Below are 16,735 nucleotides of genomic sequence, written 5' to 3'. Positions count from 1 at the left end.
AGTCTATCCAGATCCCTCTGCAGAGCCCTCCTGCCTTCCGGCAGGTCGACACTCCCTCCCAACTTGGTGTCATCTGCAAATTTGCTGATGATGGACTCAATCCCCTCATCTAAATCATCGATAAAGATGTTAAACAGGACTGGTCCCAGCACTGATCCCTGGGGGACACCACTGGTGACTGGCTGCCAGCTGGATGCAGCCCCGTTCACCAGCACTCTCTGGGCCCTCCAGCCAGTTCCTGACCCAGCACAGAGTGCCCTGTCCAAGCCATGGGCTGCCAGCTTTTCCAGGAGTATATTATGGGAGACAGTGTCAAAGGCTTTGCTGAAGTCCAGACAGACACATCCACAGCCTTTCCCTCATCCACCAGGTGGGTCACCTGATCATAAAAGGAGATCAGGTTGGTCAAACAGGATCTGCCCCTCCTAAACCCATGTTGGCTCATCTCAGTGTGCTCTGTTGAGAAGTCACATGGACTTAAGCAACAGGTTTGAGCACTGGAGTGCCATAGTTGGGTTCTGAAAGGTAAAACAAAAGGTAGAAGGTTTTTTAGTATATTTATATAAAAAAAGGGAAAAGTAGCATCTTCAGAAAACTTTGAAACTATTCAGTTCCTAAAGTTATGTATGCTCTTGTAAGAGCTGACATAACAAAGAAACATCAACAATGGTCACGGAATTGCTTTCACTGGCTATCAGAGGATAAGGACTACTGTGTGAAATGTTGGGATACACCACTAGCAGAAATGACAGTGAATAGAGTAGAAATAATTGACAGGCAAAAAAAAGGAGAGAAAGTTACTTTTGAAGACCTCAACTCAGCCTAAATTGGAACTTGACATCCTGAAAGAAATCAAGATGTTAAATGTAAATAAAGGTTAATGCAGGAAAGGGTTAACATAGTAAGTGACCTACCAGTTATTTCTCAAGATTGACTACAAAACTCTTGTTATAGTTCTTCCCAGGTATTCCTTCAATTTGGGCAAGAAAAACTCGAGTGGGCTGACCATCTAGTTCCTCCTCACTCAACTCTGACTTCCCAAGAATTTCCAAATCACTCCTCTAGGAATAATTTTTTTCCACTGTTGCACTTGCTACTATCTCCCTTAACATCCCCTTCTCCTGCTACACCTTTCAGTGATCTCCTGTACTCCAGTGTGGCCATATCTCAGCCAGGGGTCTACCAATTAAAGACTAGAGTGATACAGAACCATTTCTGTGATCCTGGAGACCAATGATGCCCCTCAGAAAAATTCAACAACAACAGCCAACAGAAATGGCAATTTACAAAAGATGGGGATGTAGTTTATTCACAGACATCATGTGAGAGATTTGACAGTGGACTATCATCTTGTTAGAATGACTTTTATCAGCGAAGTGCTATACTGAAAAATACAGTATATACCAAACCACAGTGCTGACTTGATTATTTAAATATTTGAATCAGGATTGATTCTGCCTAACTCTTTGTGATGGATGCACCCCTTAACCAAACCACCTGTAGTTGGGTACAGGCTCCAAAAGAGGTAAAGGCTTGAGATATAGGCCAAGAACACCTCCAGGAAACCCACAAGTGAGCACAGTGATACAGTGAGCAATGATGCATATGAGCTTGTAACACCAATCCTGTGATTAACACACAGAAGGTGGGTTTTCCAAGACTTCTTCACCTAGGAACAAAGACAGTTGCAAGTACAAGGAGTTTTATGGATACCTTTCCCATCACATGGAATTTGACAACAAGCCAATCATTTTATTCCATAAATATGACAGCCTGAATGAGTCTCCCTTGGGGTCCCTGCTCATCAGAATGTCTGCATGGTGTGATCTCCCCTTGAGCTGAGACACCTCTCAAGGTTGCTCCTTGAAGCAGAGAAGCTTTTCTACTAATGACAGATTGTCAGATGAGTCCAATTCAAATTCTCTCTAAATTGCAACTGGACTGCACACTAGTGACTCTTCAATTGAGCTGGCATGCCTCTCAAGGTTTGAGATTCCTTACACGAGACTGAGAGGTATTCCTTTACCTGAAGCAGAGAGACCCTTTATTCACAACAGATACTCAGTAAGTTGCTGATAGCATGCTGAAATAATAGTAATGAAATCCATGTAGTTAATTCCTTTAGCTATAACCTGTTATCCAACAGGTCTGAGACTAAGACAGGACCTAGCTACACCTGTGCTCTATCAGCAGTTCAGAAAGGCAGAGGATATAGTCTGAACCTTGTCACTCAACACGAGGGTCTTCCTCACTCTTTCTTGTCTTTGCTCTCAGTGTAAATCATTCTAAAATTATTCAAATTCAACTTTCTTTAGTATGTTTCATCCACGATAGAATGAAACTTGTCATTGAACTTCGTTAAGTCATATTTATATTATATTAAGACCACTTTTACTAAAACTTTTGATGGTGATTCTTTGACTGACCATAAACCACACATTTGCAACAAACTGGTGTAGCTGGCAGGATCCTAAATCAGAATTTGTTACATCCTACTGCACTGGAGTAGATTCTCTAGAAAAATATTCAGCTGATTTATATGAAGTGCACAGGGCCTGGGAGCAATGCAACCAGAGAATAACCTCTCCAGGAACTGTTGCTGTATCTGTCAGATATAGATACATAGGCCTAAGGTTTTGTTTTAATTTTCTTCATAATGACTGTATTGAAAGACAGCATCAAGATGTGAGCAGCATCCCTAAGTACTTCAAAATCAAATGAAAGAGAGGAAATTTAGCTGACCTAAACTGCAGTGTGACAGAAGAACACTAGACAATCCTGAGGAACCAAAAAGAACAACACTAGAAAACCATCTCTGCAAATGCTATAGTTTTCAAGGACTGCAAGGAACCAAGACCATAAGGCAAAGGGCAACGTCTTCTATAGGAAAACAGCCATGCTGCACACTAACAGGTAAAGCAAGGTTTTCCTTGACCTATTCCAGCCTCTGCATAAAGCCCTGCACATCATGCACTAAGTTGAAATAACACCAGGCAAAGTGAGCCTGTCTGCATGAGCTGCCTGGTCTGACAGAGAATGCCTTTCTCTAAACACTTCAGGTTGGCCAGCCCTTTCTGGGTGTCCTGGCTAACAATGGGTGGGTGGAAAGGCCTGACAGAGAGCTCTGTTTGCTCTGCTTTCTTACATTGACTGTTGCTTTCCTCCCTCACCACAGCTTCATAGTTCTGCGCCCAGGGTAGCGTCGGTGCCATGGCCTGAGGGGGTCTGCTGTAAGGGGCCCCTTGGATTTGAAGAAGAAAATTCTTCGAGACTGGGCCGGTGCCAGTACAGATGAATTTAGACATATGTGCTGGGAGTACCGTGAGGTTTTGCTTTGAGGTGAGCTTTTCAGCGCCGCCTGCTAGAACCGCTAGCGCAGAGAAAGGAAGTGAGGCAGCGCAGGGAAAGGAAGTCAGGCAGGGCAGAGAAAGGAAGTCAGCCAGGGCAGAGAAAGGAAGTCAGCCAGGGCAGGCGGGCCGCGCACCCGGAACCAGCTACAGCGGCCTCTGCCCGGGAGGAGCTGTTGGGGCAGAGCCCTCTCCTTCTCTGCCCACCCTCAGCCTGGGCCCGCCCCCAGCCGTGCCGGGGCAGCAGCGGGTGCCGGTGCCGGGGCGGTAGCGGGTGTCGGGGCGCCGCGCCGCCATGCGGTTTCGGGCAAAGATTGTGGATCTCGCCTGCCTCAACAACTTCAGCCGTGAGTATGGCAGGTCAGGCTGGAGGGCGGCAGTGCCTCGCTGAGCGGCTGGGGTCGGCTTTCCTGGGCAAACGGGAGAGGAAGGGAGGTGAGGCCCGGGCCGCGGGCCCGGAGGCCTTTCCTGGGAGGAGACAGCGTGAGGCGCTTTCCTTTGCCCCGAGCTGTTTCGGAGTTTCCGTAGCAGCACGAGCTGCGTTTTTGGAGACTGAAGGTTTCTCCCTTGTCCCGCAGGGACCGGGGTGTGTGGAGCAGTCACCTCTATAACGTCCCCTCCCTCCCTCCCTCCGGCAGGTGTAATTAACACAATCGCCAAGTTAGCCAAGACCTGCACCCTGCGCCTTACTGTCTGCAAGTTGTATTTCATCCTCTCCGATAAAGTAGCAAATGGAGGCGCCAGTATGTGGTGTGAGCTGTGCCAGGTGAGCCCAGGGAAGTTCAGAAACCACATGGTGTTGAAAACCAGAGCATGTCGTTGGGTTTGGTGTATTTCTTGCAGCCCTCACCTGAGGTGTGCCAGGTCTCTTAAGGCCTGTCTGGTCACATAGGTGTTTCAGGTTAGATATCCTCTTTACCTTAATTGTCACTTCAAGTGTAAAGCTTTGGGGTGTGTTGGCCCACGTGGGCCTGCCCAGAACTGGAAACAGGAAAGCATAACTCACTGTTTTGTTGACTGATAAGTGTTAGAGGAGAAAATAAATAGGTTTAGAGCCTGAAGCAATGAATCTTCATGCTTATGCAGCCTGTTTTGATTCCGACAGATGATGCCAGTCCGAGGAGAGTTTCTTGTTGTAATACATGCAGTTCTAGGCTTAAGGTCTGATGGATAAATCTTGCCCCTCCTCATTTGCTTTATTTTATTTCCCAACTTTTAAAAATTGTAGGGCAATTTCTTCGACGAATTTCAGATGGAAGGAGTAGCTGCAGAGCACAATGAAATCTATTTAGAGTTGGTGCCTGAGAACCTGTCAAGAGCATTAAAAACTGCCCACAGTGCTAAGGCAGTGAAGATCAAGTTGACTAATAAACACTGTCCCTGTCTCAGAGTTGCTGTTGAGTTAGTAAGTGCAACCATGCTTTTCTGTTCATTATTAAGAAAAAGCTTTTTAAAATTAAGTGCTTTTCCTAAGATCAAATGATAATATTTAGTGTAATTCTAGAAAACTGAAGAAAAATTTTGCCATTTTCTATTTCAATAGCCTTTCTTACCATTATGATTGGTAGCACACAGAACCAGCTTTGTATTTTCCGAAAGGCAAGGAGGAGGAAGAATGAAAGCTGTGTGATTGAAACAACTTTTTCTAATGTCCATTTTTTTTCATTACTTCATTCTCTATATCTTCTGTGGATTAGTGCCTTTTTATTGAAGCCATTAAGTTTCAGTGTAGTGTTTTGCATTTCATTATCCTGACATTGCATTTCAAACTGCTGTCTTCTGATTTTTTTGTTGTTGTTGGTAACACTACTGATTCACCTCTTCAGGTCTAAGGATATCTTTTTTATATGTATATATATATACACACATATATATACATGTGTATGTATACTAATGAATGATACCTCAGAAACTCTTCCTCATTCAAAAGGGAAGTCCACTTAAGAGCAAATGGAGAGGGACCTAGGGAAAACTGGAACTGACATCTGAGACACATAGTTACTGCCCACAGTGGGTCTGAAAGCTTTAAATTTGGAATTTAACTCCTGTTTTTAACTGCAAGAGCATCCTTTCTTTTCCTCAAGCCATCCTTATCAAGCAGCAGTAGGATTGTGACACATGATATTCCTGTGGGGGTTATTCCCAGAAGAATATGGAATGACTTCAGAGAGCCCACTGTGCCAGACTTTGATGTAAGCCTCTGTTTTTATATTCCCTATGGAAAGGGGATGTTGCAATTGGAATGCTACTGCTACAGAGTATACTGGTGGGATTTGGAAAGGAGTTGAAAAGAGGGAAGATTGGAGGCTACAGATTTGGAGAGGGATGGAACATGGCTTCTGTCTTGACGAGAGAGTCTAGAACCTGTGAAAACAGAGCCTGTAGTTACCTGTTTGTGATATTCAGAGTGGAGGAAGGGAGGAGCAAAGGACTTGCATGTCTTTGGAGTGGAGCATCCCTAAACCACACAGGTTTAGGCTGTTCTGGCTGTTTCCATGCCAAATGGCCCAAATAGTTTGTTCTTTCTGAAATTCATGACCTACCTGGCAGAGTTAGAGATACGTGTGTTTCCTCCTTTTAGATTTTTAGATATCATTTCTATATCTTTTGTTACTTTTAGCAGACTTGCAAGGAAAGGTCTTTGTGCAAATGTGCTCCTATTTGAGGTTGTGGATGTCTGTTACCTCTATAGCTAAGTGTAAATTTTGAAGACATACAACTGAATAGAAACTTGAAGAATTTTGTTCTGTTATTTCAGATTTACACTGCTGCAGTTCCAGAAATAAATGCAGAATCATAGGAATCTTTTTCTTCCCTTTTTGGCTATAGTTATTAACTACTTCGTTACACAGGTGCATGTCCGTGTGAGCATCTGACCTGCAAAAACCTGTCTCCATTTTATTTTGAACACAGATATGGAATATTATGTCTGAAGCAATTGCTAGAGTGCAGTTGCCTCTTGGTATAATGGGAAAGAGTTCCTCTATTCTGAGACATTTGCTGATTTCAGATAAATACTGTGTATCCTGCAAGCCATAGATAACTCAGTCCAAACTAAGATAGAATTGAAAGGAGAAATGAATGTGTCACATCCCAGACACACATGAAAAACCTGTGCAAATGAAGTTCTTATGTCTTTCTAGGTCAGTATTTACCTACCAGTGCTGAAAACAATGAAGAGCGTTGTGGAAAGAATGAAGAATCTCAGCAATTTCGTTGTAAGTTAAGTCACTTCAAGTATGCATGCTGCAGACCTTACTTCATCAGGGACATAACATTTCACTGTTGCCTAAACTGGTGACACCACATTATATCTTATTTTGGGATGAGACAGACATTAAAATCAAGGCACCTGAAGACTCTGTAAAGTTGAAGAGAACGATGGGATTTATTTTATGATTTACACTGAAGAGCTTTACAGAAGGTCCTACTCTTTGTACTGAATTCTTGAAAGAACATGGCATTGTGTTGCTACAAGCCAGTTTTCGTAGCTGATAAGAATTTACAGTCCTTCAGGAAGTAGCTAGAGACTTTCCAGGTGACTGCATTAAAGAAATGTGTATTATATGAGTCTTGGGTTAGATGTCTGTGTGAATGAACTTTAGGTAAACTTGAGGTAGGATTTAAAGGAAATTCTTCTAATAGCTCCTGGATGACAGACTGTGCTTTAGGTTCTGACATGGTGGGTTTCCAGTCTACTCTGGATTTCTGGAGTCCTGGAATGCCTTCCATCGAAAGAACTCCTCTGCAGTTGGACAAAAAAGGGCTTTGGGTTTTTTATTAAGTTATTTTTCCTCACAGTCACCAGAATTGACTAACATGAAAGTTAGTAAGTGTAGAGCTTTGAAACAGTTTGGTTTTGGTGCCACTTATACCAGTTTTGATAAATAGGACATTTTCTGTTAACTGACAGTCCTGAAATTGGGGCAGTATCAGTTTTCCAGACTTAGAAGAGTTGAGAGATTACCCTGGGTTTCTGGCAATTTTGCAAGTGGCAGTCATTCTGAAAATACACTTCAGACTCTTTTCCCTTTTCAATCTTTTGGGGGGGTTTAATTTTTGCTTTCTTCCTCCATGTCCTTAATGGAAATGCCTACACAAAATTAAGCACAGTGCTTTTTTTCCAGAGCTCAGGATCTTTTCTCATGTTGGTTAGCTGTATGATGGGATTGAATTTTGGAGTTCAGCAGCACTCAGAAGAGGTAGTGTATCAACACTGGGCATACCCACTTTACTAAGTGCGTTGCCTTCATGTTAATAAAGAGCAAAAACATCAGTTATCACAATTAATTATTTTTGCTAGATGCATCCTGGTAATAAAACTGGTCAAGATCAGTGCTGCAAAATGGGCTTAGAAGCAATTTCAGATAGTACTTGGCCCATTGTATGGGAGCTTGGCATCTCCATTCTATAGGAGATTCTGGTTGCGATGCCTCTTTTTAAAAATTATTCAGAATTCTAATCACAGAAATGAAGTGCTTGGTTACAGTTTAGGAATCCTCTGATCTGCTTGGGATTTTTGTAAGGTCATATATAGTCTCCTTCTGGTTAGACACTTGGTCAGGATGGAATTTGAAAGCTTTCAGCACTCTTCCAAGATTTCTAACAGTTCAGAGTCCTTCTTAGAGTTACTGATCTGATGCAGTGGTTGTCTGGTTTTAAGTTTTGTAAAGCAGCTCTGTAACTGTACGTCAACTCTTGGTGCATTCCATATTCTGTGTGTGTCATATGGACTATGAGTTTCCATTTGTTGAGAAGCTGAATGGAAATGCAGGAATCCTTGCATTTCTTCAGTTTCAGCCTCTCATTTCTAAAGCCTTTTTCTCAGCACATGAATTTCCCAAAGCGAATACTTGTTTGTGAGAGCACGGATAACAAGTCTTGGAAAGAGCATCTTTAGAGGAAAAATCACGGCAGATGCAGTTTCCCAAAGTCAACACAAAAAACATTTACAGCTTAAACTCAGGCATCGCGAATTTATTGTACAGGGCCTTCCACTGTATAAACCCCTTTCACTCAGTATCCACGTTGCTTCCCCAGGGCAGCACCAGGTTTGTTGTCCCCACAGAGCCAGCCCACGCCCCTATCCTAACCTGTCTTGCAGCCCTCAGCTGTCTCTCCCCGTTCCCTGGGTTCCTATTGGGTGTTAATCTCCCGTCTCCTCCTGTTGGCTAGCTGAGAGGCCAAACCCCTCCCTTCCCCCCAGCTGCCTTATAAGCTGCGGGAAGTTTGAATAAAGTCTCTGCTGCTGGACTCACAGATCTCCCCACCGGGGCTTGTGTCACCCCGGCTCTGTCCCTGAGAGACGGACAGCAAAGAGGCATGCCTCCTTCAAACCCTGTCACTTGTTCTAAAAGTACTGGTGTGCAACTATATTTATTTCTTTTCATAATTTCTGAGAGTTTGGTCTAGGATAATTCATACAGGAGTGATGAGAAATGCACTTTGTAGCTGAACATTTGAATGTTCAAACCATGTTAAGAAAGTATGGTTGACCTGAAGTGCTTCTGGAAGCTTGTATTTGAACAAAACTGAACTGTATTCTTCTGTAATTCTGCAGCGTAAAAGTGGGTTGCCTAAAATTGAGATTGATTGATTGTATTGCAGGTGATTGAAGCAAACTTGAGTGGAGAAATGAACTTGAAAATAGAAACTGACTTAGTATCTGTAACAACACATTTTAAAGACCTGGGAAATCCTCCCTGGGGTAAGTTTCTCTGTTTGCTACCTCTTGTGTCTGTCTGATCTCATTACTTAAGTGTGTTGATTAGAACTACTTACTTTTTATTCTTTAGAAAATAGCATCATGTACTTTAAAGTCTTCAAATGAAATCGTAAAAGAGAACGTGGCCAATGGCTGTTTCGTGTTTAAAGGGGTGGGGAATCTCCTCTGGTATTGTTGACAGCTTTGTAGGAAAACTGTGCTTTCTTTTCCTTGCACTGCTTCTTTCTGAAAAACAAGCCATTTTAGTTCCATTGCTTCAGCAATTTTTAGTTGTGTCCTGTATATGTTGAAACTCCTTATCTAAGTCTTGTGTTCTTATGCTTTTAGCATCAGAGGATGAGTGTCAAAGTTCTGCTCAAGGCAGAGATCCGGAAAGTATGGCTGAGGCACGCATAGACATCAGGAAGCTGCAGCAGCTGCTTGCTGGACAGCAGGTCAATCCTACAAAAGCATTGTGCAGTAAGTTCAGCAGCTGTTTGCAAACTCCAAGGAGGGATGTTTGCTCTACTTGTAGTCTTGGCAGAACAGCATATCCTCTGTTATGTCTGAAATTTGATTTTTTTTATTGGACCCAAGGACTTTATATTTTTAGGCAGTAAGCTTCAGACTTTAAGCTCTTGGGGAAGAAAAAAAAAATAAGTCAAGATCCTTTTTAATCAGACTGACTAAGATGGGTGTCTTGTCTTTGTTTTGAAGTTGTTATTTTTATTATTATTCTGAGGTATTATTTTTCGAAAGTATTAAAGTCCTTAATTTCTAGTGGAGAAACTGGCATTTACTGTCATGGGTTGTTTTTTTTTTTTTTCCCTTTGGATGCCTTCTTACATTGATTCTAATACCAAAATGCTTTTTATACAGCTAGTGTTTCTAGCCATAAATGTACTTTCTAGCAGAAGCCTATGCAGGGGTTTATATTCTACTTTAATAACTCTATATGCTTTTCCTGAGAACATCTTTGTATTATGGTTTAGATCAGATGCTAAGAATTTCCCAAGGAAGATTTAAATAATAATTTTAGCATTATAAACCTATACCTATTACATATTTGCTTTTTGGTATCAGCTTTCATAGACTATTAATGCTTCCTAAACTCTCAAGGACCTGAATATGTCTAGTCATCCTTCTGTCAGCAATGGTAGAAGCACTGTATTCTTATGATGGCATTCAGAAAATGTAAGTATTTTTCCTGCTTTAGGATGGATTTTTTTTTTAATTTTTTTTCTCTTTTACAGATATTGTAAGTAAAAGAATTGTCCACTTCGTCTTGCTGCATGAGGATGTTTCACTTCAGTATTTTATTCCAGCACTTGCCTGAATGGTTTCGGACCTTGAGCATTTTCTAACCTGAGGCCTTTCCCATGAAGTCTGAAATATTTCCTGAGTTGCTGGAGTATTTTCACATGATGCACTGTTAGAAGCAGCCATCAGATGGACATTATTTCGATATTTATGAAATTATTCAAAATACCTCCTCATTCAGAAAGCCATTTTTGTGAGGAGTTACATGCTACAAAAGATGTACCTCTGGGAAGCTGGCATATTGCAGTCTTAGAGGAAGCAAAAGAAATTTGAAGGTGCTTTTGGGATACTTTGAGCTATGAGGATGGCAATGAAGTATTTTGGTTTTGTCAAAAAATATAAAGGTAGAATTCATCTCTGGAGCTGCTGCTGTGTGTATTCAGTATTGGGCAATGCAGCTCCAAGTTAAGAGGTCTCTAAGCAAGCTATCATACTTCCATGGAACAGGAAAGTCTTCTGGAGGGTTGCAGATTGGTTTTTGCCTAAACAGGTACACACAGCCCTCCTGAAGTGGTAATAAATTGAATTCTGTTCCAGTAGTGAAGTATGTGAACTTGATGCTGTTAAATGTTGTGCAGCAGAAATCTTACTGCCAGCAAGTAACAAGATGTAACAGATGCTAAGCAGCACCAAGAGTTCAGCTCATCTCTTCTTACTTGGTTATATCTTTTGATCTGACTTGCTCTTTGTTTAGCTTTGTTTAGGATGAGCTAAACGGTCTGGATTAGTTTGCTGATGTGGACAGTGGAAATCTCTGTGTACAGAATGAAGGTCATATGAGGACATGCATGAACACAGCAATTGGTTTGAAATAAAGGGCAAGTTATCTGTGAATCATATTTTTTCCCCTTTTCACATGGAAAGCATTGTACAACCTGTGTCATCATGGTGTCAGACTTGGTGAGATTGCATCTAGGCTCTCATGCCAAGCACGACCTTCTTCTACTTCCTGGTTATCTTCTGAGGTCTTTTCCTCCTTATTCCACGTGTGATTTGGTTGTTATCCGGACATATTCCATATAGCTTTTAGTTGTTTTAGAAACAGTAAGTTTTTGCTGCCAAATGCGACTGGGAGTTTCTTCTAGGAAGTAACTTGTCATGGTCAGAAGTGATGTGTTTTTGGTTGGGTCTTTTTTTCTTTTCAAAAGGTCACTGAGGGTAAGGGAGCAATGAATCTTTTGTTCTTGCAGATGCAAAGGGTCGAGAAGGCTGAAGGAGATGCAGTAGTCTGGAGATCTTATGCTTCTTTGCCTTCTTTCACTATTACCATCAGACTAACCAGGAAGCATCTTCTAAATCCTGTTAGTTTTCATGGGCAGCTTCAATTACGCCAAAAGTCTGTGTAAGATGAAAGTAGGTGTAGTCTAGCTTACAGGAATTGCATGGTAAAAGGTTTGTGGTAAATATTCCTGGGTTTTCTCCTGGGGAGAGGGAAAAAACTATCAGAATGCAATACAGAATATGCACTATGAAGGTAGGCTTTGAAATGTTTGGATTTTCTGTTTGAAAAATGTATGTATAATTTAACCTGATGGAAATTACTTTTACAGCATAAAAACTAGTAATAATGACTTTTGTGCAGCTTCTGCGATTCATAGTTGTAAAAGAGATCAGAAGTTATAATTGCAAGAAAATGGTTGGTTTTTTTTTTTAATAAGTAAATAAATAAAAATGAGAGTAATACTGGTACATGTCAAGAGTATGCAGTGACATGTCCATTTCATATTCTGGAGGGGAGGAGGCTAGACAGAGCAACAGAGATGTATTTTCTCCAGCCCCAGTACTTTCTTACCCTTGTCATCTAAATACAGCACATGGATACAGCTCAGTCCTGCCATCCAGTTGCCCATCCTGATAAGAGGGAAAAATACTTCTTATTCAGTTTTAAACCTGCTGTCAACTGTGAATCCAGTTGTCAGAGCCCTTGAGGATGGTATTGGGCCTTAATGTCCCTAAGCAGTCTTGCCAGGGAGATTGTCCGCCATCCATGAGCCCTCAGCTGGTGTTTCATCTCAGACTGTGTTGTCCTGCACTCCCCTAAACTATGCCTGGGCCCAGCCCTATTCCTGAATGGACGTTTGGATTTCCTGGATTGGTTTCAGATGGGAGCTGTTGCTCTTACCACTTGGTTCTGCCTGCCTGGTTTAGGTTCTATGAGCCTGTACCCCAGTTTTAGGGGTGCTGTCTAGCCTGCATTATGGCCCTCCTCTGCTTATGGCTTCCTCAGTCCTGGGACAGCCTCACTTCCTGCTCCCTGACACCAATAATGAGAAGAACTATTTGTCATTATCAGCTCTGATTGTTTCCATATGGTGAACCAATTGTTTTATGCCAGAAAATTACTGTTGTGGCTTAAGCCACCAAGACAAAAAGGTTAAAAGCTGCTGATGGGACTAGAGAATAAATGTAAGACAGTTCACCTTCTCTTCAACACTTTGTTCTCTGAACACACATTTCTATTATGGGATGTTATCTGATTATCACCTTCAGCAGCTCTGGCTCAGGACTTCTGCACAGCTACTGGAGCCCAGTCTCAGGTAATTGGTGTACCAGGGATGTGTTTACCCTGGGTTGCATAATGTAGTTGCCGCTTTCCCACTTGCAGGTTCAGCTGGAAGTGAAGCTGAGCTTGTGTCTGAGAGACACAGACATGCACACGGGACTGACGTGGCTACTTACAGGCTGCCACAGACAAGCCGTGCCTTCAGCTGCCTCTGCCTACAGGACCCATGTAAAACAAGCCCAGGCAGCCACATCCCCTTCCTCAATGCAGGCATACACACAATGCTCTCCAGGTTCACAATATACATGTTCATAGATTCCTCAAGTACTGGCACTGTGTGCCTAGCATCCCTGCACAGATCCTGGCTCTCTTACCCACTCTATGGGTCCCTTATTCACTGTCTTGTCCAGGTTGGTACTTACTAGCAACGCTGACACACTTGTCCCACAGGCATCCCATACTCTGAGTATAATCAGAGACCCTTCACCTGCCTAATACCCCAGCCTGCCCCAAGCCCTCATGCTCACTGGCTCAGCCAGCTTTGAGTTTGTTAGCAAATGCTCACCCCAGGCACACACAGTTTGGGGAAGGCAGACACTTGACCTGCATCATCCAGCACGAGGTATGTGGGCACCAGGTACATCACCTGCACTCCAGCTCCAGCCACAGGTATTAAGCTCCACCCCTGCCTCAGTCATGCCAGTCCCATGCATTACTTGGTGTTTGGGACACTGGCTGGTGGCTGGGACCCCCACATTCGCACCAGTAGCTGACACCACAGCCCTGAGGCACTTACACCTCCAGACTGATTCCAGCAGCTGGCAGCAGTCTCACTCATGCTGATCCCATCTGTAGCTGACACCTAATCCTTGCAGCGCATAGACACACAGGAAGGAGAGTGAGGTAGGCTATGCAGAGATAGGGAAGAAAGGAGTTAATGAGTAAATAGAATGGATTTGCAGTGATGTGTGGATTCATTGACTGCATTTATAGGGCTTTCTGCCTACTTCTACTTTGTTCCCATGGCTCCCCAGAGGGTTTATCCCCAAACACGAGGGGTGGCGGTGCAATAGCCCAGCACAGGCCCCCATTTCAGGGGCACCATATTCCCCCCCCGCAGGGGGTCCCACCCGCGGCGCCCCCTCCCCACCCCGGGCCGTGTCCCGCAGTGCCTGCCCCGCAGTCTCCGCCTGGCGGACACGGCCGGTACTGCAGCCCCGACAGCGCCGCCGCCTGCAAAGGACCCCCCGGGGCAGCTCCACAGCCTCCCTGCCCTCTCTGCCGCACAGCCCCGCCCCGGGACGCTCCTGCAACAGCAGGGACGGGGCTCAGCCTCGCTGCAGCCACGGGACAAGGCAGCAACCCAAGGGAGACCCCAAAATGATCCCCTCCTCTTCACTGCTGACAACCTCAATCTACCTCCAAAGACTCAGTCTCTACCCACCAGATCACCTCAAGTTTAATCCCCTAAATTTTCCATTCCTCTCCAACCCTGATCACCTCAATAGTAGCATTCACTGCCTGGAGAGAATCAAACTCCATCTTAAGCCCCAAAACCTGCCCTTCCAGCCATGCCCTTCCCGCCCCACACCCACCTTTTTTGGACCCAGCCCCGCCCCACACCCGCCTTTTATGGGCGTAGCACCGCCTTACATGTGCCTTTTATGGGCGCAGCCCCGCCCCACACCCTCCTCTTATGGTGGCAGCCCCGTCCCACATCCTCCTTTTATGGACGCAGGCCCGCCCCAAACCCGCCTTTTTTGGGCGCAGCCCCGCCCCACATGTGCCTTTTTCGGGCATAGCCCCACCTTTCATGCGCCTTTTATGGGCATGGGCCCGCCCCGACACTCCTTGTATGGACAAGTCCCTGCCCCTCGGCTCCTGTCATGGCGGCGCCCGTGGCCCGTTCCCCGCCCCGCATTCCAGCCGGGATCGGGCACTCCCGGCCGGGGGGGAGCGCTCCGGTGACAGTCCGCGGGCATTTTAAGCCAGACACTTGCAGGTTTCGTCGTGCAGAAACCCCCGTTCTTTTTGGCACCTCTTGCTCCAGCGTTTTTCCCTGGGGGAAGAGGTGAATTAGTCTTTTGAACGACCCGATGGCCAGAGGTGGGGGAAAAACTATCAATCAGCATTCCCTAAACACCTCCAGCACTTCCATAGCCATCTGCCACCAGGGGCAACCTGGGCTAGGGGAAGGTGTCCCTGCTCAGGGAGTGGGGCTGGAGGAGCTTTAAGGTCCCTTCCAAACTGAACCACTCCAGGATTCCATCACGATTCCACCATTTCTCCCTGCATTTGTTGTGCATCGCTTCCTCTCTAATTCAAATTCTCCAGTTTGGTTGGTCTGTTAAAGGAATCATTTTAAGGTTATTCCGGGAATAAAAAGGGCAGTGGAAAACACACACCAATCATTCCTGCACCCATCAAATCCTTATTCATTGGGAGCTCATTCCCTCATCTCTGTCCTTGGGGTTTTTTTTTTCCTCCTGGGAAACCTTTTCCAAGAGACACCTGGCATTACCAGGTTTGCTCTGGAAGAGGCAGGAGAGGATCAGAACACCTGTTCCTCTGCATTTTGCCAGCGGGATTTTCCCACTTTTCAGAGATCATTTTTGTAGCTGCCCAGGAAATTTCTGGAGCTGACCCACCACTGAGTGCAGCACAAGGAGACAACAAATCTCCCTCCAAAATATTTCCTGTCCTCTACAGACAACCTCAAGACTTATGTCCAATATTTTCCCCACCTGTCCACTATTGATTCCCTCATTTTAACCCCCAAATGTTCATTCTGTCCCCTACATGCTAACACAGATATGACCCAAGAGTGTCCATTCTGTCCCCTGTAGGTCCCTGGGGACACAGGGCAGGTCCCTTGGCCTTCAGGGCCTTTCTCCTCCACCTCTCCAGGGGGGAACAGCTGCAAATCCCAAGGCAGAAAGAGGAGATCTATCAGCCAAAGGCAGAGGAAAACCTTTCTGCAACCTAACTGAGAATGATTTCCAATTTCCCAGGGAGAAGAACATGAACTCACAGCCAATAGTGCCTGACAGTCCCTTGCAGCCACAGCTCAGCTCACAGACAGACTGGCAGTTCCACCATCTAAAAGGAAACAAGACGAGGAAAAGGTGATTTATTTGGCTTTAAAGATATTTTCAGTTCTTCAAACAGAAGCAAAAAAGAAAAATGATCTCCGAATATATGATCTCTGAACCATAAAAGGCGGGTGTGGGGCGGGGCTGCGCCCATAAAAAGCACATGTGGGGTGGGGCTGCGTCCATAAAAGGAGGGTGTGAGGCGGGGCCACGTCCATAACAGGCGGGTGTGGGGCGGGCCTGCGTCTATAAAAGGCACATGTGGGGCGGGGCTGCACCCATATTAGGCGCATGTGGAGCAGCGCTGCGCCCATAAAAAGGAGGGTGTGGGCTGGGAAGGGCATGGCTGGAAGGGCAGGTTTTGGGGCTTAAGATGGAGTTTGATTCTCTCCAGGCAGTGAATGCTACTATTGAAGTGATCAGGGTTGGAGAGGAATGGAAAATTTAGGGGATTAAACTTGGGGTGATCTGGTGGGTAGAGACTGAGTCTTTGGAGGTAGATTGAGGTTGTCAGCAGTGGAGAGGAGGGGATCATTTTGGGGTCTCCCTTGGGTTGCTGCCTTGTCCCGTGGCTGCAGCGAGGCTGAGCCCCGTCCCTGCTGTTGCAGGAGCGTCCCGGGGCGGGGCTGTGCGGCAGAGAGGGCAGGGGGGCTGTGGAGCTGCCCCGGGGGGTCCTTTGCAGGCGGCGGCGCTGTTGGGGCTGCAGTACCGGCCGTGTCCGCCAGGCGGAGACTGCGGGGCAGGCACTGCGGGACACGGCCCGGGGTGG

The 16,735-nt window shown here is 45.0% G+C and overlaps 1 protein-coding gene across 7 annotated transcripts; it reads left to right on the top strand.

Annotated features, from left to right (window-relative positions):
* The first annotated feature begins 3,571 nt into the window (after nucleotides 1-3,571).
* Nucleotides 3,572-12,042, top strand: HUS1 (HUS1 checkpoint clamp component). Of its 7 annotated transcripts, none has more exons than XM_027899342.1 (9): nucleotides 3,572-3,694; nucleotides 3,986-4,113; nucleotides 4,576-4,752; nucleotides 5,432-5,539; nucleotides 6,491-6,565; nucleotides 8,955-9,054; nucleotides 9,400-9,531; nucleotides 10,305-10,309; nucleotides 11,562-12,042. In XM_027899342.1, the coding sequence occupies exons 1-9, from the start codon at nucleotides 3,643-3,645 to the stop codon at nucleotides 11,715-11,717; spliced, it is 933 nt and encodes a 310-aa protein (XP_027755143.1). In that variant the 5' UTR covers nucleotides 3,572-3,642; the 3' UTR covers nucleotides 11,718-12,042. The 7 variants fall into 7 exon arrangements, with proteins under 7 accessions (XP_027755143.1, XP_027755146.1, XP_027755148.1 ...); XM_027899341.1 differs by having other exon boundaries at nucleotides 3,579-3,782; XM_027899343.1 differs by having other exon boundaries at nucleotides 3,580-3,707.
* Nucleotides 12,043-16,735: the final 4,693 nt, after the last annotated feature.

This window comes from Empidonax traillii, unplaced genomic scaffold, assembly GCF_003031625.1.
Source record: "Empidonax traillii isolate 1590-97213 ecotype Southwest subspecies unplaced genomic scaffold, ASM303162v1 scaffold659:size354235, whole genome shotgun sequence".
NCBI classification, from domain to species: Eukaryota; Metazoa; Chordata; class Aves; order Passeriformes; family Tyrannidae; genus Empidonax; species Empidonax traillii.
Note: the sequence above shows the minus strand (reverse complement) of the source record. Positions and strands in the feature narration are given on the sequence as shown.

Bases quoted from the DNA above. Each gene is read 5' to 3' on its own strand.
- HUS1 (XM_027899341.1), top strand. From the start codon at position 3,701: ATGGCAGGTCAGGCTGGAGGGCGGCAGTGCCTCGCTGAGCGGCTGGGG. The intron at 4,753-5,431 runs GTAAGTGCAACC...CTTTTCCTCAAG, and splicing joins TCAGAGTTGCTGTTGAGTTA to CCATCCTTATCAAGCAGCAG. The intron at 5,540-6,490 runs GTAAGCCTCTGT...ATGTCTTTCTAG, and splicing joins CCACTGTGCCAGACTTTGAT to GTCAGTATTTACCTACCAGT.